The sequence below is a fragment of the Anomaloglossus baeobatrachus genome, chromosome 6 (assembly GCF_048569485.1).
Source record: "Anomaloglossus baeobatrachus isolate aAnoBae1 chromosome 6, aAnoBae1.hap1, whole genome shotgun sequence".
Taxonomy (NCBI): domain Eukaryota; kingdom Metazoa; phylum Chordata; class Amphibia; order Anura; family Aromobatidae; genus Anomaloglossus; species Anomaloglossus baeobatrachus.
This window is the reverse complement of record NC_134358.1, coordinates 14,230,238-14,252,550: the sequence shown is the minus strand read 5'-3', so window position 1 is coordinate 14,252,550 and position 22,313 is coordinate 14,230,238. Positions and strand designations below refer to the sequence as shown.

Genomic DNA, 22,313 nt, shown 5'->3' with positions numbered 1-22,313 from the left:
TATATCTTCCCCCTCCATCCCCCATCACCTCACGGGGGTTGCCCCTCCTGAATCCCAGCTCGGCTCGATAGTGCTCCATGGCCTGCCGGTAGTCCTTCAGGTCAGTGAACGTGGCAGCCAAAGACACGTGGATGACAGCGAGCTCCCGGTCCGGACGGCTCATGGATTCCGCGCAGTGAAGCTGCAAGAGATCATGGCGGTGGTCATCAGCAGGAAAACAAAGACCTGAGGTCAAGGATGGAGGTCACCTCAAGATCCAGCTAAACGTCAGAACAGAGCTGACCCAGACCACAGAGACTGCTCAGCCTGAAGAACAATATCCATCAGCTCCACAGTCCTACACCCTCCCATTGGCTGCATCACCCCCCTGCCGGCTCGATGGCCCCCTGCCTGTATGTCAGCTTTATGGCCTCTCCCACCCGTCAACTCCATCAAACCATCCTGGCCAGTCACCTCCACCAGTCTGATCCACCACACCCTTTCCCGCCAGTCATCTCCACTGCTTGTTCGTCAGCTGCACTGCCGCACCCATCTGTCGCCTTCACCGCTCCCCGCCTGTCTGCCCCACCATCCCCAGTCGGCTCCATTACACCCTGCCAGCTCTACCACACCCCACGCCGGTTCTATGGCCCCCGTCTGTCCGTCAGCTTTATAGCCCTCCCCCCACCTCCATCGACAACCCGCCACCGAGCAGTCACCTACACCCAACTGCTCTACCATCCCCATTTCCGCCAGTCATCTCCACCGCTTGTCCGTCAGAGCCAACATGCCCCACCATCTGTCGAATTCACTGCTCCCCGCCCCACCATTCCCAGTCAGCTCCAGCACCTCTTGCCCGTCCATTCCACCACCCCCCGATAGCTCTACCGGCCCCACACCCACAGCTGGAAAGTTGTAGTGTGAGAACAAGAATGGTGTTTCTGAAGACTACGCTGGAGCTCGGTGCAGCCGCCATTCACTATGGCCATGGTACAGGTTGCATTATACAGGACGCACCGCATCCCCCCAGTGATGCATATCTCCCCTCTCACCTGCAGCTTATAATGCTCCACAGCTTTACTGTAACAGCCGACCTTACAGTACAGATCTCCCAGCTGCTCATGCACGGACAGCGCCCCCTGCAGGTCACCCTCTGCCAGCTCCGACAACGCCTCCTCCAGCTGACAACCTTTAATGGCTGAAAGACACAGAGGGGAAGATATCAGTGGGGGGAGGGGATAGTGATGCGATATGATGTCAGGGGCCCCCATAAGGAATTAGGTGACTGTCCTGGGACCTCCTGCTGTCATATTTGGCAAATGTCATATCGGACCCCGGAGGGAGAGAAGTCTTGACCAGTGTGGTAGGAATTCTGGGGTCTCTAGAAAGAGATGAGTGGGCAATGTATGTCTGGCCTCAGGATGCAGCGGTATGCGGAGCTGCACACGTGGAGTGGCGCTCACCATGCTTCAGGCTGCGCCGCACTGTGTCGCGGTCGGACTCCTGCAGACTGCCCAGAGCGAAGGCTTTCTTCAGCGAGCGCTTCCCCGCAGAGAGGTCTCCGAGAGACAGCAGAGTCTGGAGAAGAAGAGACCGTGAGCAGAGGACAACGTCTTGACGGTGCATGTGACTGCCGCTCTCCAGCGCCCTCACCTGGCCGATACTGCAGTAACATTCACTCTCCATGTACTTGTCGCGCATGCGCTGTGCACACTCACGGGCGGCCTCCCAGCAGCGGATGGCTTTGGAGTGCTCGCCATTGCGCAGATGGATGCTGGCAAGGTTGGCATTGGCTCTGTACAGATCTTCGTGGAGCTGAGTCTGTCTGTGGAAGAAAGAAGGGAGCTGAGCAGAGGGCATAGGAGGGCGGGAGCGCAGGAAAAAGAAAGAGAGAAAAGGGGCAAAGGGAAGGGCGGCGCGCGGAAGGTCAGAGGGAGGGGCAGTGTGCGGAAGGTCAAAGGGAGGGGCGGCGCGCGGAAGGGCGGGGAGTAGAAGAGAGGGGTGGAGAGCGGGAAGAAGGGAGAAAGAAGAAGGGGCAGAGTGTGGAAGGGCAGAGGAAGAGGTGGAGAACAGAAGAGAGAGGGGTGAAGTGCGGGAAGAAGGAAGATTGAGAAGGGGCAGAGGAAAGGGAAGCCAGCAAGGCTGGGGGAGAGGCGGAGTGCGGAAGGACAGAAAGAGGAAGGGAGGGGTGGCGTGCGGAAGGTCAGAGGGAGGGGCAGCGCATAGAAGGTCAAAGGGAGGGGCGGCGTTCGGAAGGTCAAAGGGAGGGGCGGCGCAAGGCCAGAGGGAGGGACGGCGCGCGGAAGGTCAGAGGGAGGGGCGGCGCGCGGAAGGTCAGAGGGAAGGGTGGCGCGCGAAAGGTCAGAGGGAGGGGCGGCACGCGAAAGGTCAGAGGGAGGGGCGGCGCGCGAAAGGTCAGAGGGAGGGGCGGCGCGCGAAAGGTCAGAGGGAGGGGCGGCGCGCGAAAGGTCAGAGGGAGGGGCGGCGCGCGAAAGGTCAGAGGGAGGGGCGGCGCGCGAAAGGTCAGAGGGAGGGGCAGCGCGCGGAAGGTCAAAGGGAGGGGCAGCACGCGGAAGGGCGGAGAGTAGAAGAGGGGTGGAGAGCAGGAAGAAGGGAGAGAGACGGGGCAGAGTGTGGAAGGGCAGAGGAAGAGGTGGAGCACAAAAGGGAGGGGCGAAGTGCGGGAAGAAGGAAGATTGAGAAGGGGCAGAGGAAAAGGCGGACAGCAAGGCTGGGAGAGGGGCGGAGTGCGGAAGGGAAGGTTTGAGAGCAGGAAAAAAAGGGAGAGTGAGGAGGAGCAGAGCGCGGAAGGGCAGAGGGAGGGGTGGAGAGCAGAAGGTAAGGGGGGGCGGAGTGCGTAAGGGAGGCTTGGAGAGTGGGAAGAAGGGAGAATGAGAAGGAGCAGAGCATGGAAGGGCAGAGGAAGAGAGCGGAGCGCAGAAGAGAGGGGCGAAGCACAGAATGAACGGAGAGTGAAAAGGGGCAGAGCACGGAAGGGGCGGAGAGTGAGAAGGGGCAGAGGAAGGGGTGGAGAGCAGAAGAGAATGCAACTTTATTGGAATGAATTCTTGAGCAATTTAGTTTTCTCTTATAGAAGGCTGCAGATCTTCTCTGTGCAGCGTCCAGCAATCGTTCCCCATTATCTTGACATCAGATCTTCCTTGGTATCGTCCCCCATCACCTTTACCTTCCATCTTCCTTGGTATTGTCCCCCATCACCATCCATCTTCCTTGGTATCAACTCCCATCATCTTCACCTTCCATCTTCCTTGGTATCGTCCCCCATCATCTTCACCTTCCATCTTCCTTGGTATCGTCCCCCATCATCTTCACCTTCCATCTTCCTTGGTAACGTCCCCAATCATCTTCCATCTTCGTTGATATCGTCCACCATCATCTTCACCTTCCATCTACCTTGGTATCATCCCCCATCATCTTCACCTTCCATCTTCGTTGATATTGTCCCCCATCATCATCACCTTCCATCTACCTTGGTATCGTCCCACATCATCTTCACCTTCCGCCTTCCTTGGTATCGTCCCCCATCATCTTCACCTTCCATCTCCCTTGGTATCGTCCCACATCATCTTCACCTTCCGCCTTCCTTGGTATCGTCCCCCATCATCTTCACCTTCCATCTTCCTTGCTATCATCCCCCATCATCTTCACCTTCCATCTTCCTTGCTATCATCCCCCATCATCTTCACCTTCAATCTTCCTTGGTATCGTCTCCCATCATCTTCATCTTCCATCTTCTTTGGTATCGTCTCCCATCATCTTCACCTTCCATCTTCCTTGGTATCGTCCTCCAGCATCTTCACCTTCCATCTTCCCTGGTATCGCTCCCCATCATCTTCACCTTCCATCTTCCTTGGTATCGTCCCCCATCATCTTCACCTTCCATCTTCCTTGGTATTGTCCCCCATCATCTTCACCTTCCATCTACCTTGGTATCGTCCTCCAGCATCTTCACCTTCCATCTTCGTTGATATCGTCCACCATCATCTTCACCTTCCATCTACCTTGGTATTGTCCCCATCATCTTCACCTTCTATCTTCTTTGGTATCGTCCTCCAGCATCTTCACCTTCCATCTTCGTTGATATCGTCCACCATCATTTTCACCTTCTATCTTCCTTGGTATCATCCTCCAGCATCTTCATCTTCCATCTTCGTTGATATCGTCCTCCAGCATCTTCACACTCCATCTACCTTGCTATCGTCCCCCATCATCTTCATCTTCCATCTTCCTTGGTATCACTGTTCCATCTTGATATCCTGATGAAATCTCTCTCCTTGTTCTTCGCTATCAGCACTGACATTTTTAGGAAAATTGTCCAAATGGAATGTAAAAAAAAAAATATACCTTCAAATTCACCAGACACTCCAAGGTTTGAAAACGTTTCTACATGTTCTCCATGATGGACCTAAATTTTGGATCTTTGTTGTTACTTAGAAATTTCTTCATGACTTCCTGAAAAGATGCCCAACCACTTTTTCCACAGAAACATTTTTATTTCGATCATGTCGTTGTTCACGAGTTTTCGAATATGGGCCTTCCTTCAGACAGTCACTGAAACTTGGTACACAGGTAAAAGTTTCTCCTACTTTCAGTGGAGCTTTCACTAACGGCTTCATCAGTCCAAGCTTAATGTGAAGCGGTGGCCGGAGAACTTCAGTGGAATCAACTCAACTGTCAGCAACTATGTTCCTAAGGTCAAGGTCAAGGTTGTACAGATGTTCCTGTTGGTCAACTTTTTGGCTCCAGTGATGTCCTATCCCGGCTGACGCATCACATAGAAAGCATGGAGACTTTGTGTATCCTCCTCACTGACCAAGGTTCTTTTCCTTTAGTCTACAGCCTAGAAGTTCTGCAGAATGTTTAGGAATCTCCAACTCCCGGACTAAGTCATTTAATCTGAGGTGAGAGGAGGAGCATGGGAGAAGGAAAGGCGAGAAGAGGAGCGTGGGAGAAGGAAAGGCGAGAGGAGGAGCGTGGGAGAAGAAAAAGGCGAGAGGAGGAGCGTGGGAGAAGGAAAAGGCGAGAGGAGGAACGTGGGAGAAGGAAAAGGCGAGAGGAGGAGAGTGGGAGAAGGAAAGGTGAGAGGAGGAGCGTGGGAGAAGGAAAGGAGAGAGAGGAGGAGCGTGGGAGAAGGAAAGGTGAGAGGAGGAGCATGGGAGAAGGAAAGGTGAGAGGAGGAGCATGGGAGAAGGAAAGGTGAGAGGAGGAGCGTGGGAGAAGGAAAAGGCGAGAGGAGGAGCGTGGGAGAAGGAAAAGGCGAGAGGAGGAGCGTGGGAGAAGGAAAAGGCGAGAGGAGGAGCGTGGGAGAAGGAAAGGCGAGAGGAGGAGTGCTGGGTGCCGGAGGCAGAGAGAGGAGTGGAGCACTAGAAACAGAGGGGCAGCTGAACGAGGGAGAGGGGGAAGGAGAGGAGGAGCGTGGGGAGAAGGAGGAGTACTGGGCAGCAGTGGCAGAGGGAGGTGTGGAGCACCGGAGGCAGAGGGGGTAACCGAGTGCAGGAGAAGAGGGAGGGAGTTGAGGCAGAAGCAGAGGAGGAACATGGGGACAGGAAGAGGGTGGGGAGAAGGGGAAGTGTGAAGAGGAGCACTGGGCACCTGAAGCAGAGGGACGTGTGGAGCGCTGGAGGCAGAGGGGCGGCCAAAGGTGGGGAGAAAGGGGAGGGAGATGAGGAAGAGGATGAACATGGGGAGAGGAGGAAGTGACAGGAGGAGCACTGGAGGTGTTATGCGCTGAAGGCAAAAGGGCGGCTGAGCCCAAGGAGAGATGGAAGTGAGAGGAGGAACGCTGGAGGCAGAGGAAGGTGTGGAGCACTGGAGGCAGAAGGACAGCTAAGTAAGGGGAAAAGGAGGAGGGAGAAGAGAGTGGGAAGAAGGGGAAAGGACAGGAGGAGCGCTGGGTGCTGGAGGCATATGGAGGTATGGCGTACTGGAGGCAGCGGAGTACAGAGAAAAAGATGAGGGAGAGGAATAGGGCGGGAGAAGGGGAAGTGAGAGGAGGAGCGCTAGGTGCTGGAGGCAGATGGAGGTATGGAGCACTGGAGGCAAAGGGCATCTGAGCAGAGGCAGAAAGATGAGGGAGAGGAGGAGTGTGGGAGAAGAGGAAGTGAGAGGAGGCAGAGGGAGAGGTGGGGCAGAGGAAGGAGGACTGAGAGGAGGAGAGCTGGGTGCCGGAGGCAGAAGAAGGGGCAAAGTGCTGGGTGCCGGAGGCAGAAGAAAGAGCAAAGTGCTGGGTGCCGGAGGCAGAAGAAGGAGCAAAGTGCTGGGTGCCGGAGGCAGAAGAAGGGGCAAAGTGCTGGGTGCCGGAGGCAGAAGAAGGGGCAAAGTGCTGGGTGCCGGAGGCAGAAGAAGGGGCAAAGTGCTGGGTGCCGGAGGCAGAAGAAGGGGCAAAGTGCTGGGTGCCGGAGGCAGAAGAAGGGGCAAAGTGCTGGGTGCCGGAGGCAGAAGAAGGGGCAAAGTGCTGGGTGCCGGAGGCAGAAGAAGGGGCAAAGTGCTGGGTGCCGGAGGCAGAAGAAGGGGCAAAGTGCTGGGTGCCGGAGGCAGAAGGAGGAGCAGTAAGTGAAGGTAAAGGGAAGGGTTGAGCATACGGGAACAAGAGGCAGAAAGGCAACTGAGAGCGGGGAAGGGCTGAGCATAGGGAAAAGAGGGAGTGAGCGGAGGAAAAGGGAGAGGTTGAGTATAGCGGCGTCAGAGGCAGAGGGGCGGCTGAGTGAGGGGGATGGGTAGGAGGAGGAGGACTGAGGGGGGGAGATTTGGGGACCGCAGGCACATTACTCTGCTATGAAGATGCTCTTCTTGATGTAGAAGCTGCACTTTTCCGCTTGCGCCATGATGTCGTACAGAAAGCCGAGGTTCAGGAAGAGCCGAGCCCGCATCTCACTCAGGTCCCGCGACGATACCTTACCTGGGAGACACAAAGAATCAGCCGCTGACAACCAGCTACATATGAGGAGGTTGTCAGATTCCCACCACCACCAAACTACATGCGTTACACCGGAGCGTGGCTCGAGGTTCTCGACCCCTCAGCGTGGATCCGCGGGGCTCGGAGCGCTGCGGCATGATAACGACGGCACAACCTCCTCACCCTCCAGTTTGTCATCCACGATCTCCAGACTCCTCAAGAAGGACTCCTCCGCCGGCCGCCGAGCGCTCACATCCCCCGCCTCACACATGTACAGGTAAGTGCGGCCGATGGTGGCGAGAGCCCGCTGCTCCTCCACCTCCGAAGAGACCGACTGCGCCAAGTCCAGGTGAATGCGCTGGTGCTGGAGAGACAACCGGACAAAAATCAAAAGACAGAGGAGACAGAGAGCGGTCACACCCAGGATTCTCTACAGTGAAAGCAGCTCCCATCCCCAAGTAAAGAGCGGTCACACTATAGAGCTCTGTACTGTAGAGCGGTCACACTATAGAGCTCTGTACTGTAGAGCGGTCACACTATAGAGCTCTGTACTGTAGAGCGGTCACTATAGAGCTCTGTACTGTAGAACGGTCACACTATAGAGCTCTGTACTGTAGAGCGGTTACACTATAGAGCTCTGTACTGTAGAGCGGTCACACTATAGAGCTCTGTACTGTAGAGCGGTCACACTATAGAGCTCTGTACTGTAGACCGGTCACACTATAGAGCTCTGTACTGTAGAGCGGTCACACTATAGAGCTCTGTACTGTAGAGCGGTCACACTATAGAGCTCTGTACTGTAGACCGGTCACACTATAGAGCTCTGTACTGTAGACCGGTCACACTATAGAGCTCTGTACTATAGAGAGGTCACACTATAGAGCTCTGTACTGTAGAGCGGTCACACTATAGAGCTCTGTACTGTAGAGCGGTCACACTATAGAGCTCTGTACTGTAGAGCGGTCACACTATAGAGCTCTGTACTGTAGAGCGGTCACACTATAGAGCTCTGTACTGTAGAGCGGTCACGCTATAGAGCTCTGTACTGTAGAGAGGTCACACTATAGAGCCCTGTACTGTAGAGCGGTCACACTATAGAGCTCTGTACTGTAGAGCAGTCACACTATAGAGCTCTGTACTGTAGAGCGGTCACACTATAGAGCTCTGTACTGTAGAGCGGTCACACTATAGAGCTCTGTACTGTAGAGCGGTCACACTATAGAGCTCTGTACTGTAGAGCGGTCACACTATAGAGCTCTGTACTGTAGAGCGGTCACACTATAGAGCTCTGTACTGTAGACCGGTCACACTATAGAGCTCTGTACTATAGAGAGGTCACACTATAGAGCTCTGTACTGTAGAGCGGTCACACTATAGAGCTCTGTACTGTAGAGCGGTCACACTATAGAGCTCTGTACTGTAGAGCGGTCACACTATAGAGCTCTGTACTGTAGAGCGGTCACACTATAGAGCTCTGTACTGTAGAGCGGTCACGCTATAGAGCTCTGTACTGTAGAGAGGTCACACTATAGAGCCCTGTACTGTAGAGCGGTCACACTATAGAGCTCTGTACTGTAGAGCGGTCACACTATAGAGCTCTGTACTGTAGAGAGGTCACACTATAGAGCTCTGTACTGTAGAGAGGTCACACTATAGAGCCCTGTACTGTAGAGAGGTCACACTATAGAGCCCTGTACTGTAGAGCGGTCACACTATAGAGCTCTGTACTGTAGAGCAGTCACACTATAGAGCTCTGTACTGTAGAGAGGTCACACTATAGAGCCCTGTACTGTAGAGAGGTCACACTATAGAGCCCTGTACTGTAGAGAGGTCACACTATAGAGCCCTGTACTGTAGAGCGGTCACACTATAGAGCTCTGTACTGTAGAGCAGTCACACTATAGAGCTCTGTACTGTAGAGTGGTCACACTATAGAGCTCTGTACTGTAGAGAGGTCACACTATAGAGCTCTGTGCTGTAGAGCGGTCACACTATAGAGCTCTGTGCTGTAGAGTGGTCACACTATAGAGCTCTGTACTGTAGAGAGGTCACACTATAGAGCTCTGTACTGTAGAGAGGTCACACTATAGAGCTCTGTACTGTAGAGTGGTCACACTATAGAGCTCTGTACTGTAGAGAGGTCACACTATAGAGCTCTGTACTGTAGAGAGGTCACACTATAGAGCTCTGTGCTGTAGAGCGGTCACACTATAGAGCTCTGTACTGTAGAGAGGTCACACTATAGAGCTCTGTACTGTAGAGAGGTCACACTATAGAGCTCTGTGCTGTAGAGCGGTCACACTATAGAGCTCTGTACTGTAGACCGGTCACACTATAGAGCTCTGTACTGTAGACCGGTCACACTATAGAGCTCTGTACTATAGAGAGGTCACACTATAGAGCTCTGTACTGTAGAGCGGTCACACTATAGAGCTCTGTACTGTAGAGCGGTCACACTATAGAGCTCTGTACTGTAGAGCGGTCACACTATAGAGCTCTGTACTGTAGAGCGGTCACACTATAGAGCTCTGTACTGTACTGTAGAGCGGTCACACTATAGAGCTCTGTACTGTAGAGCGGTCACACTATAGAGCTCTGTACTGTAGAGCGGTCACACTATAGAGCTCTGTACTGTACTGTAGAGCGGTCACACTATAGAGCTCTGTACTGTAGAGCGGTCACACTATAGAGCTCTGTACTGTAGAGCGGTCACACTGCGGAGCTCTCCCTCCTTGTATATCACTTATCAGTCTGGACGAGGGTCTTACATCGCGAGGAGACCACCCACCTTAAGAGCGGCCTCATAATTCCCCATCTCGGCGTAGCACTCTCCGATCCTGCGGTTGGCGACGGCGCGGCCGATCACGTCCCCGAGCCCCTCGCAGATGGCCAACTCCTGCCGATGCTCCTCGATGGCATCCCTGAACCTCCCTGTGCAAGAAGAAGGGGCGAAGGTCAGGGACCCCACAACATACTGCAGACAGTGGCCCCCCAGACACCGAGGAGGAGCCCCCCGACCCCACAGCCGGACACCGAAGAGGAGCCCCCCGACCCCACAGCCAGACACTGAGGAGGAGCCCCCCGACCCCACAGCCAGACACTGAGGAGGAGCCCCCCGACCCCACAGCCAGACACTGAGGAGGAGCCCCCCGACCCCACAGCCAGACACTGAGGAGGAGCCCCCCGACCCCACAGCCAGACACCGAGGAGGATCCCCCCGACCCCACAGCCAGACACCGAGGAGGAGCCCCCCGACCCCACAGCCAGACACCGAGGAGGAGCCCCCCGACCCCACAGCCAGACACCGAGGAGGAGCCCCCCGACCCCACAGCCAGACACCGAGGAGGAGCCCCCCGACCCCACAGCCAGACACCGAGGAGGAGCCCCCCGACCCACAGCCAGACACCGAGGAGGAGCCCCCCGACCCCACAGCCGGACACAGAGGAGGAGACCCCCAACCCCACAGCCGGACACAGAGGAGGAGCCCCCCAACCCCACAGCCGGACACAGAGGAGGAGCCCCCCAACCCCACAGCCGGACACAGAGGAGGAGCCCCCCAACCCCACAGCCGGACACAGAGGAGGAGCCCCCCCGACCCCACAGCCAGACACAGAGGAGGAGCCCCCCCGACCCCACAGCCAGACACAGAGGAGGAGCCCCCCAACCCCACAGCCGGACACAGAGGAGGAGCCCCCCAACCCCACAGCCGGACACAGAGGAGGAGCCCCCCCGACCCCACAGCCAGACACAGAGGAGGAGCCCCCCCGACCCCACAGCCAGACACAGAGGAGGAGCCCCCCCGACCCCACAGCCAGACACAGATTAGGAGACCTCGTCAAGGTATATCTCTATATTGGGGTCCCTAGCTCTGTGACCCTAACTGTGTGTCATCTCATTGCAATTAAAAACTGCTGTGGGTGGAGAGGGGTAACTAAGGACTTTCTTATATAGGAGATGGAAAAAACATGGCCGAAAGGGGCGGAGCTGTGTTCACATTCAGAAAAAAGACTAAATTACTTACCGGTAATGGGATTTTCCTGAGTCCACGACAGCACCCACGAGAGAGGGATCCGCCCCCTTCAGGACAGGAAACCTACAGATAAAAAAGGGGCGGTCCCCCTCCCTCATCAGTTGGTTGCAGAGAAACGGGAGAGGAACCGCCAATGAATTAATACACAAAACAGACGAATCCCAGGACACCGAATGGTGAAAAACAAACAAGAAATGGCAGGGGTGTAAAGGGTGCTGTCGTGGACTCGGGAAAATCCCATTACCGGTAAGTAATTTAGTCTTTTCCTTTCGTCACGACAGCACCCACGAGAGACTTAGAGAGAATACACTCAGAGGGTGGGATAACCGCGTGAAGGGCCAAGCCTCCAACGGAAGATAGTGGAAGAACAAAGGCCAGCCGGCAGAGCCCGGAAAAGGCGGACGGAGAGGACCAGGGCGCAGCCGTACAAAAACCGTCGATGGAGACACCGGCCACAGTCACCCAAGGGGGAGGCCACCGCCCAGGAGAAGGATCCGTCACCGAGGAGGCCAGAGGAACTTGCTTCACCACAGATGAGACGGAAACAGCATCCCACAGCCATCGGGACAAGGGACGCAACGCCACGCGAGGACCACAGCCGGAATCCTGAAAGACAAAGAACAAAGACCAACCCCGCCGCCAGGGGGCCGACCGAGCGACATAGGCTAGGACAGAGCCCCCCACGATCAGGCAGAAAAACGAAGGAATGGAGAAAGCACCCAGCGCGGGAAAAAACCCGGACGCCATCCCGGGCAAGACACCCTGCTCGGCAGAAGAACAACCTGAACCGGAACACCCCAAGGAAGGGAGGACCAACGGACAGGGCCGGACGGGCGCTAACATGCCCGGCAGAAGCAAGGGCGACCAAGAGACAGAGGAACAGGGACAGCACCGCACCGGACGAGGAGGAGAAGAGAGGGCATCGTGACCACAGCAGGGGAGGAAGCAGGAAGGGAGGCAAGGAAAAACATCCACAGCCGACCAAAGGGCAAGTGGGGAGGGGCCGTCAACCAAGCAGCAAGGATGGGATGGCAGGAAAGTCCGTCAAAAGGCACGCCGGCAAGCGGGCCCCGTGACACGGCGAGGAAGGAAGACACAGGGACAGGAGGGCCGGCCGGGACAGAAGACCCCAGGGGCCCAGGACAGGCACGCGACGCAGGAGGGAGAACCAGGGATGCCCGGGCCCGAAGGGAGCAGGAAGGAACACCGGAGCCAGGCCCTCCCGCTGCCCCGAGAGAGGGAGCCGCCCCGGGAGGCCAGTCCGAAGAAAAGGGCGGCACAACACCCCCCCTCCTATGCCGGGACGCAAGACCAGAGACTCAGAGGCGAAGCAGGAAGCCCGAGGCGCCAGGCCAGGAGGAAGGTCAGGGAGGCGTAAGGCGTCAGAGGCGCAAGACAGGAGTGCCGCAAGGAGCAAGCACAAAAGCGCAAGGCCTAGAGACGCAGGACCAGAAACACAGGCCCACATGTCCAGGAGGCCCCGAGGCACAGAGGGCAAGAGGCACAGAGGTCAAGAGGCACAGAGGCCAAGAGGCCCAGAGGTCCAGAGGCCCAGAGGCACAGAGGCACAGAGGCCAAGAGGCACAGAGACCAAGAGGCACAGAGACCAAGAGGCCAAGAGGCACAGAGGCCAAGAGGCACAGAGGCCAAGAGGTCAAGAGGGACAGAGGCACAAGGGCCAAGAGGCACAAGGGCCAAGAGGCACAGAGGCCAAGAGGCACAAGGGCCAAGAGGCACAGAGGCCAAGAGGCACAGAGGCACAAGGGCCAAGAGGCACAAAGGCCAAGAGGCACAAAGGCCAAGAGGCCAAGAGGCACAGAAGCCAAGAGGCACAGAGGCCAAGAGGCACAGAGGCCAAGAGGTCAAGAGGGACAGAGGCACAAGGGCCAAGAGGCACAAGGGCCAAGAGGCACAGAGGCCAAGAGGCACAGAGGCCAAGAGGCACAAGGGCCAAGAGGCACAGAGGCCAAGAGGCACAGAGGCACAAGGGCCAAGAGGCACAAAGGCCAAGAGGCACAAAGGCACAGAGGCCGGAGCCAGGAGGCCCAGAGGCCAGGAAGGCCCAGAGGCCAGGAAGCCACAGAGGCCAGGAAGCCACAGAGGCCAGGAAGCCACAGAGGCCACAGAGGCCAGGAGGCCAGGAAGCCAGAGGCCAGGAGGCCACAGAGGCCAGGAAGCCACAGAGACCACAGCGGCCAGGAGGCCCAGAGACCAGGAAGCCCCGAGGCCAGGAAGTTACAGAGGCCAGGAAGCACAGAGACCAAGAAGCACAGAGACCAAGAAGCACAGAGGCCAGGAAGCACAGAGGCCAGGAAGCACAGAGGCAAGAGGCACGAGGCCAGGAGGCAACCGAGGCACGCGGCCAGGAAGCACAAGACACAGAGGCAGGACACACAGAGGCCCGAAGGCAGGAGGCACAGAGGCTCGAGGCCAGGAGGGATAGAGGCCCCAGGCCAGGAGGCACAAAGGCCCGAGGCCAAGAGGCACAAAGGCCCGAGGCCAAGAGGCACAAAGGCCCGAGGCCAGAAGGCACAGAGGTCCGAGGCCAGAAGGCACAGAGGCCCAAGGCCAGAAGGCACAGAGGCCCAAGGCCAGAAGGCACAGAGGCCCAAGGCCAGACGGCACAGCGGCCCAAGGCCAGGAGGCACCGAGGACCAAGGTCAGGAGGCACAGAGGACCAAGGCCAGGAGCACGAGGCCCGGAAGCACGAGGCGAGGAAGCACGAGGCCAAGAGACACAGAGGCCCGAGGCCAGGAGGCACAGGGACCAGGAGGTCAGGAGGCCCAGAGACTCAAAACCAGGAGGCGCAAAGGCCAGGAGGCTCAGAGGCCAAGAGGCCCAGAGGCCAGGAGGGCCAGAAGCCAGGAGGGCCAGAGGTCACAGAGGCCACAGAGGCCCAGAGGCTACAGAGGCCAGGAGGTCCAGAGTCCACAGAAGCCAAGAGGCCCAGAGGACGCAGAAGCCAAGAGGCCCAGAGGCCAGAAGGCTCAGAGGCCACAGAGGCCAGAAGGACACACACCGGCCACATGGGCCAGGGTACAGAGAGGCCAGAGGGGCCAGGATACACAGAGGCCACAGGGGCCCAGAGGCCACAGGGGCCCGGAGACCACAGAGGCCACAGGGGCCAGGAGACCACAGAGGCCACAGGGGCCAGGAGCCCACAGAGGCCACAGGGGCCAGGAGCCCACAGAGGCCACAGGGGCCAGGAGCCCACAGAGGCCAGGAGCCCACAGAGGCCACAGGGGCCAGGAGCCCACAGAGGCCACAGGGGCCAGGAGCCCACAGAGGCCACAGGGGCCAGGAGCCCACAGAGGCCACAGGGGCCAGGAGCCCAGAGGCCACAGGGGCCAGGAGCCCACAGAGGCCACAAGGGCCAGGAGCCCACAGAGGCCACAAGGGCCAGGAGCCCACAGAGGCCACAAGGGCCAGGAGCCCACAGAGGCCAGGAGTCCACAGAGGCCACAGGGGCCAGGAGTCCACAGAGGCCACAGGGGCCAGGAGTCCACAGAGGCCACAGGGGCCAGGAGTCCACAGGGGCCAGGAGTCCACAGGGGCCAGGAGTCCACACAGGGGCCACAGGGGCCAGGAGTCCACAGAGGCCACAGGGGCCAGGAGTCCACAGAGGCCACAGGGGCCAGGAGTCCACAGAGGCCACAGGGGCCAGGAGTCCACAGAGGCCACAGGGGCCAGGAGTCCACAGAGGCCACAGGGGCCAGGAGTCCACAGAGGCCACAGGGGCCCGGAGTCCACAGAGGCCCGGAGGCCACAGAGGCCGGGCCATAGAGGCCGGGCCATAGAGGCCGGGCCACAGAGGCCAGAAAAGGCCCCGAGGCCACAGGGGACACAGGGGCCAGGAGGCCCAGCCGCCGTCCATGCGGCAGAATCCTAGCTCCAAAGGCCCGCTCCCGGGCCTGAAGCAACGCACCGACCCCGGACGGGCGGCAGGGGGAAGGGCAGGCAGAGACTCTTTGATGATCCACCGTGCACTGCCGGGCCACCGTCGAGGAGACAGAGCGCGGACGCGGCCCCGGACACATCGCACACGCCGTGCAGCCGGAAGGCGCAGCCCGCGACACAGGGAGAGGCGCCGGCCTCCGTGCACTGCCGGCGACAGACAGCAACTTACCGACCATGCCGCGTACGGCTCAGGAAGGAGGGGTCCACGGGCTTCACTAGGAACCTTCCCGGTCCACTCCCCCGGAAGTGCTCCTGTGCACTTCCGGGACACGGCAGCAGAGAGCGCGCGCTGACGCGGCAGGGCCCCCCTTGCTGCGCACGAGCAGAGCAACCCGGAAGAAGCAGGCACGCGCATGTGCAGGCGTCATTTCCCTGGAGGCAAAGCCGGACCAAAGGAAAGAGGACGAGGTGCACCGGAGGACGGAGTCCACGAGGGGAGCTCCACCGACCGTGCTTCTGGACCCTGAGCTCCGCCGTTCCCTCGGAGACCGCACGGACTCGACCGCACGGACTCAACCGGACCCAGGTACTGTAGGTTCCTCTCCATGCAGGACAGGAAACCATCTGATGAGGGAGGGGGACTGCCCCTTTTTATCTGTAGGTTTCCTGTCCTGAAGGGGGCGGATCCCTCTCTCGTGGGTGCTGTCGTGACGAAAGGAAAAACTACATATAACTGAATAGCATAACTGAAGTGAGCACTAATATATATATATGAGTGCAAGCCAAAACTTACATACTATAGGAGGATAAGGCTGCACATCAAACTTAGATAATGGTATAATGCCTCAAGCATATGGAAAAATATTGGAATATACAATGAAAAATGCTACTTGCTAATTTGAACATGTGAATAATGAATTGCATACCTGCCATGAATATTAGGAAAAAGGAGATATTTAGCAATCGCATTGATCAATGTAACTGAGCCCCAAAACCTCGTCAAGGTATATCTCTATATTGGGGTCCCTAGCTCTGTGACCCTAACTGTGTGTCATCTCATTGCAATTAGAAAAAATTTTCTGAATGTGAACACAGCTCCGCCCCTTTCGGCCATGTTTTTTCCATCTCCTATATAAGAAAGTCCTTAGTTACCCCTCTCCACCCGCAGCAGTTTTTAATTGCAATGAGATGACACACAGTTAGGGTCACAGAGCTAGGGACCCCAATATAGAGATATGCCTTGACGAGGCCTTGGGGCTCAGTTACATTGATCAATGCGATTGCTAAATATCTCCTTTTTCCTAATATTCATGGCAGGTATGCAATTCATTATTCACATGTTCAAATTAGCAAGTAGCATTTTTCATTGTATATTCCAATATTTTTCCATATGCTTGAGGCATTATACCATTATCTAAGTTTGATGTGCAGCCTTATCCTCCTATAGTATGTAAGTTTTGGCTTGCACTCATATATATATATTAGTGCTCACTTCAGTTATCCTATTCAGTTATTTGGACACAGAGGAGGAGCCCCCGACCCCACAGCCGGACACAGAGGAGGAGCCCCCCGACCCCACAGCCGGACACAGAGGAGGAGCCCCCCGACCCCACAGCAGGACACAGAGGAGGAGCCCCCCGACCCCACAGCCGGACACAGAGGAGGAGCCCCCCGACCCCACAGCCGGACACAGAGGAGGAGCCCCCCGACCCCACAGCCGGACACAGAGGAGGAGCCCCCCGACCCCACAGCCGGACACAGAGGAGGAGCCCCCCGACCCCACAGCCGGACAAAAAGGAAGAGCCCCCCGACCCCACAGCCAGACACAGAGGAGGAGCCCCCCGACCCCACAGCCGGACAAAGAGGAGGAGCCCCCCGACCACACAGCCGGACACAGAGGAGGAGCCCCCCCGACCCCACAGCCGGACACAGAGGAGGAGCCCCCCCGACCCCACAGCCAGACACAGAGGAGGAGCCCCCCTGACCCCACAGCCAGACACAGAGGAGGAGCCCCCCGACCCCACAGCCAGACACAGAGGAGGAGCCCCCCGACCCCACAGCCGGACACAGAGGAGGAGCCCCCCGACCCCACAGCCAGACACAGAGGAGGAGCCCCCCGACCCCACAGCCAGACACAGAGGAGGAGCCCCCCGACCCCACAGCCGGACACAGAGGAGGAGCCCCCCGACCCCACAGCCGGACACAGAGGAGGAGCCCCCCGACCCCACAGCCGGACACAGAGGAGGAGCCCCCCGGGGGGCTGGTCAGGCTCCGCTCACCGGCTCGGCTCAGGAGCTCCCCCAGCTGGTTGCAGGCGGCGGCCTCGTCCCTCAGGTTGTGGCTTCTCTGAGCGCGACATTTGTCTTTCTCCAGCTCTGAAAAGAGAAAGAGAAGAAGAACTACAAATACCAGCACAATGTACAGTCATGGCCACAAGCTTTGAGAATGCTACAAATATTAATTTTTACAAGGTCTACTGCTTAGGTTTTTCTAATGGCAATTTGCATACACTCCAGAATGTCATAAAGAGTGATCAGCTGAACAGCAATTACTTGCAAAGTCAATATTGGTAAGAAAATGAACTTCAACCCCCAAAACACATTTCAACATCATTGCATTCCTGCCTTAAAAGGAGCAGCTACCATTGTTTTAGTGATTGTTCCAGTAACACAGGTGTGGGTGTTGATGAGGACAGGGCTGGCGATCAATCAGTCATGATTAAGTAAGCATGACACCACTGGACACTTTATAAGGAGGCTGGTGCTTGGTATCATTGTTTCTCTTCAGTTAACCATGGTTATCTCTAAGGAAACACGTGCAGCCATCATTGCTCTGCACAAAAATGGCCTAACAGGGAAGAGTATCGCAGCTACAAAGATTGCACCTCAGTCACCAATCTATCGCATCATCAAGAACTTCAAGGAGAGAGCTTCCATTGTTGCCAAAAAGGCTCCAGGGCGCCCAAGAAGGACCAGCAAACGCCAGGACCGTATCTTGAAACTGTTCCAGCTGCGGGATGGGACTACCAGCAGTGGCGAGCTAGCGCAGCAATGGCAGCGGCTGGTGTGAGGCTTCTGCACGCACTGTGAGGCGGAGACTGCTGGAGCAAGGCCTGGTTTCAAGGAGGGCAGCAAAGAAGCCACTTCTGTCCAGAAAAAACATCAGGGACCGACTGATATTCTGCAGAAGGTGCAGGGAGTGGACGCTGAGGACTGGGGTAAAGTCATTTTCTCAGATGAATCCCCTTTTCGATTGTTTGGGACATCTGGAAAACCACTTATTAGGAGAAGAAGAGGTGAGCGCTAGCACCAGTCTTGTCTCATGCCAACTGTTAAGCATCCGGAAACCATTCATGTGTGGGGCTGCTTCTCAGCCAAGGGAATCGCACCACTCACAATCTGGCCTAAAAACACCGCCATGAATAAAGAATGGCACCAGAATGTCCTCCAAGAGCAACTTCTCCAACTGTCCAAGAGCAGGCGCCCAACAATGCCTTTTCCAGCATGATGGAGCACCTTGCCATAAAGCAAAGGTGATCACTAAATGGCTCATGGAACAAAACATAGAGATTCTGGGTCCATGGCCTGGAAACTCCCCAGATCTTAATCCCATTGAGAACTTGTGGGCAATCATCAAGAGACGGGTGGACAAAGAAAAACCAACAAATTCTGGCAAAATGCAAGCATTGTTTATGCAAGAATGGACGGCGATCAGTCAGGATTTGCTCCAGAAGATGATTGACAGCTGCCCGGGAGAATTGCAGAGGTCCTGAAGAAGAAGGGGCAACACTGCAAATACTGACTTGCTGCAGTAACTCATTCTAATGTCAATAGAACCTTCTGGTCTCATAATATGACTGCAATTATATTTCTGTATGTGATGTAAACATCAGACAACACAATTATACACCAGAGGGCGACAGATCATGTGAAAATAGCATTGTGGTGTCATTCTCAAAACTTCTGGCCATGACTGTACAAATACCAGCACCATATACAGCGGAGGAGGCACGGCAAGGGGAAGGGGGTCTCTATTATTACAGATGGGGGAGGGGTCTCTATTATTACAGATATGGGGAGGGGTCTCTATTATTACAGATATGGGGAGGGGTCTCTATTATTACAGATGGGGGAGGGGTCTCTATTATTACAGATATGGGGAGGGGTCTCTATTATTACAGATGGGGAAGGGGGTCTCTATTATTACAGATATAGGGAGGGGTCTCTATTATTACAGATGGGGAAGGGGGTCTCTATTATTACAGATGGGGAAGGGGGTCTCTATTATTACAGATGGGGGAGGGGGTCTCTATTATTACAGATGGGGGAGGGGTCTCTATTATTACAGATGGGGGAGGGGTCTCTATTATTACAGATGGGGGAGGGGGGTCTCTATTATTACAGATGGGGGAGGGGTCTCTATTATTACAGATGGGGAAGGGGGTCTCTATTATTACAGATATAGGGAGGGGTCTCTATTATTACAGATGGGGGAGGGGTCTCTATTATTACAGATATAGGGAGGGGTCTCTATTATTACAGATGGGGAAGGGGGTCTCTATTATTACAGATGGGGAAGGGGGTCTCTATTATTACAGATATAGGGAGGGGTCTCTATTATTACAGATGGGGGAGGGGTCTCTATTATTACAGATATAGGGAGGGGTCTCTATTATTACAGATGGGGGAGGGGTCTCTATTATTACAGATGGGGAAGGGGGTCTCTATTATTACAGATGGGGGAGGGGTCTCTATTATTACAGATGGGGGAGGGGTCTCTATTATTACAGATGGGGGAGGGGTCTCTATTATTACAGATGGGGGAGGGGGTCTCTATTATTACAGATGGGGGAGGGGGTCTCTAGCGTTACAGATGGGGAGGGGTCTCTATTATTACAGATGGGGGAGGGGGTCTCTATTATTACAGATGGGGGAGGGGTCTCTATTATTACAGATGGGGAGGGGTCTCTATTATTACAGATGGGGAGGGGTCTCTATTATTACAGATGGGGGAGGGGTCTCTATTATTACAGATGGGGGAGGGGTCTCTATTATTACAGATGGGGGAGGGGGTCTCTATTATTACAGATGGGGGAGGGGTCTCTATTATTACAGATGGGGGAGGGGGTCTCTATTATTACAGATGGGGGAGGGGGTCTCTATTATTACAGATGGGGGAGGGGTCTCTATTATTACAGATGGGGGAGGGGTCTCTATTATTACAGATGGGGGAGGGGTCTCTATTATTACAGATGGGGGAGGGGGTCTCTATTATTACAGATGGGGGAGGGGGTCTCTAGCGTTACAGATGGGGAGGGGTCTCTATTATTACAGATGGGGAGGGGTCTCTATTATTACAGATGGGGGAGGGGTCTCTATTATTACAGATGGGGGAGGGGGTCTCTATTATTACAGATGGGGGAGGGGTCTCTATTATTACAGATGGGGAGGGGTCTCTTATTACAGATGGGGAGGGGTCTCTGTTATTACAGATGGGGGAGGGGTCTCTATTATTACAGATGGGGAGGGGTCTCTATTATTACAGATGGGGAGGGGTCTCTATTATTACAGATGGGGAGGGGTCTCTATTATTACAGATGGGGGAGGGGTCTCTATTATTACAGATGGGGGAGGGGGTCTCTATTATTACAGATGGGGAGGGGTCTCTTATTACAGATGGGGAGGGGTCTCTGTTATTACAGATGGGGAGGGGTCTCTATTATTACAGATGGGGGAGGGGTCTCTATTATTACAGATGGGGGAGGGGTCTCTATTATTACAGATGGGGGAGGGGTCTCTATTATTACAGATGGGGGAGGGGGTCTCTATTATTACAGATGGGGGAGGGGTCTCTATTATTACAGATGGGGAGGGGTCTCTATTATTACAGATGGGGAGGGGTCTCTATTATTACAGATGGGGGAGGGGGTCTCTATTATTACAGATGGGGAGGGGTCTCTATTATTACAGATGGGGAGGGGTCTCTATTATTACAGATGGGGGAGGGGGTCTCTATTATTACAGATGGGGGAGGGGTCTCTATTATTACAGATGGGGAGGGGTCTCTATTATTACAGATGGGGGAGGGGTCTCTATTATTACAGATGGGGGAGGGGGTCTCTATTATTACAGATGGGGGAGGGGTCTCTATTATTACAGATGGGGAGGGGTCTCTATTATTACAGATGGGGAGGGGTCTCTATTATTACAGATGGGGGAGGGGTCTCTATTATTACAGATGGGGAGGGGTCTCTATTATTACAGATGGGGGAGGGGTCTCTATTTATACAGATGGGGGAGGGGTCTCTATTATTACAGATCGGGGCGGGGCCTCTGTTATTACAGATCGGGGCGGGGCCTCTGTTATTACAGATGGGGGCGGGGCCTCTGTTATTACAGATCGGGGCGGGGCCTCTGTTATTACAGATCGGGGCGGGGCCTCTGTTATTACAGATCGGGGCGGGGCCTCTGTTATTACAGATCGGGGCGGGGCCTCTGTTATTACAGATCGGGGCGGGGCCTCTGTTATTACAGATCGGGGCGGGGCCTCTGTTATTACAGATCGGGGCCTCTGTTATTACAGATCGGGGCGGGGCCTCTGTTATTACAGATCGGGGCAGGGCCTCTGTTATTACAGATCAGGGCGGGGCCTCTGTTATTACAGATCGGGGCGGGGCCTCTGTTATTACAGATCGGGGCGGGGCCTCTGTTAGTACAGATCGGGGCGGGGCCTCTGTTAGTACAGATCGGGGCGGGGCCTCTGTTATTACAGATCAGGGCAGGGCCTCTGTTATTACAGATCAGGGCGGGGCCTCTGTTATTACAGATCGGGGCGGGGCCTCTGTTATTACAGATCGGGGCGGGGCCTCTGTTAGTACAGATCGGGGCGGGGCCTCTGTTATTACAGATCGGGGCGGGGCCTCTGTTATTACAGATCGGGGCGGGGTCTCTAGCATTACGGAGGGGGGCAGGGTCGCTATGGCAGTCGGGGTCTCGGCTCAGCAGCCCCCGATACTCACGCTTGATCTCCCGATCACTCATGCTCCGATCATCCGGTGATTCCTTTTCCCGCTCTGTCTTGTACGTAGCTCCGCCCACTCGCGAATACCGCTCCCTCTCATTGGAGAATGAGTGTGCAGCCTGGAGATCTATTGGTTTTTCTTGCTGCCAATGATCTTTGAATGCCCGCCCCTTCTGATATTTACTGGCCTTAAAGCGCATGCGCCTGACTCCGATGTTGATTTGTTTATTAGACACAGCCCTCCCATCACGTGACACCACGGGTGAAATACATGACAACTGTTACCAGGACGCCGATCAGATTATTACTCACATGACCTCAGAGAGCCACGTGACTCTCTGACCACGTGATTACAACGACTGGTGACCAAAGCAAGTCCATAACAACCGGGGCTAGCGGCCTGCGACCGGATAAAGGCGGCGAAAGGGGATGTGTGACAGGATGCATTATAGAGGGTGTGTGACAGGAGGC

The 22,313-nt window shown here is 55.8% G+C and overlaps 1 protein-coding gene across 3 annotated transcripts in view; it reads right to left on the bottom strand.

The window, feature by feature from the left end:
• Window positions 1–21,998, bottom strand: part of TONSL (tonsoku like, DNA repair protein) — a 34,856-nt gene extending 12,858 nt beyond the window's left edge. Inside the window, exons 1-9 of one of the 3 annotated variants that reach the window (XM_075352786.1) lie at window positions 21,841–21,998; window positions 17,102–17,197; window positions 9,684–9,826; window positions 7,079–7,259; window positions 6,769–6,898; window positions 1,633–1,804; window positions 1,443–1,557; window positions 1,032–1,177; window positions 29–181 (exon numbers count right to left, since the gene is read on the bottom strand). In XM_075352786.1, the coding sequence (XP_075208901.1) occupies window positions 29–181; window positions 1,032–1,177; window positions 1,443–1,557; window positions 1,633–1,804; window positions 6,769–6,898; window positions 7,079–7,259; window positions 9,684–9,826; window positions 17,102–17,197; window positions 21,841–21,862 (1,158 nt within the window). In that variant the 5' untranslated portion in view covers window positions 21,863–21,998. Of the gene's footprint in view, window positions 1–28; window positions 182–1,031; window positions 1,178–1,442; window positions 1,558–1,632; window positions 1,805–6,768; window positions 6,899–7,078; window positions 7,260–9,683; window positions 9,827–10,916; window positions 13,047–17,101; window positions 17,198–21,840 lie in introns of those variants that run through there. The other 2 variants (XM_075352788.1, XM_075352787.1) reach the window with 2 other exon arrangements.
• Between the last annotated feature and the right edge of the window lie 315 nt (window positions 21,999–22,313).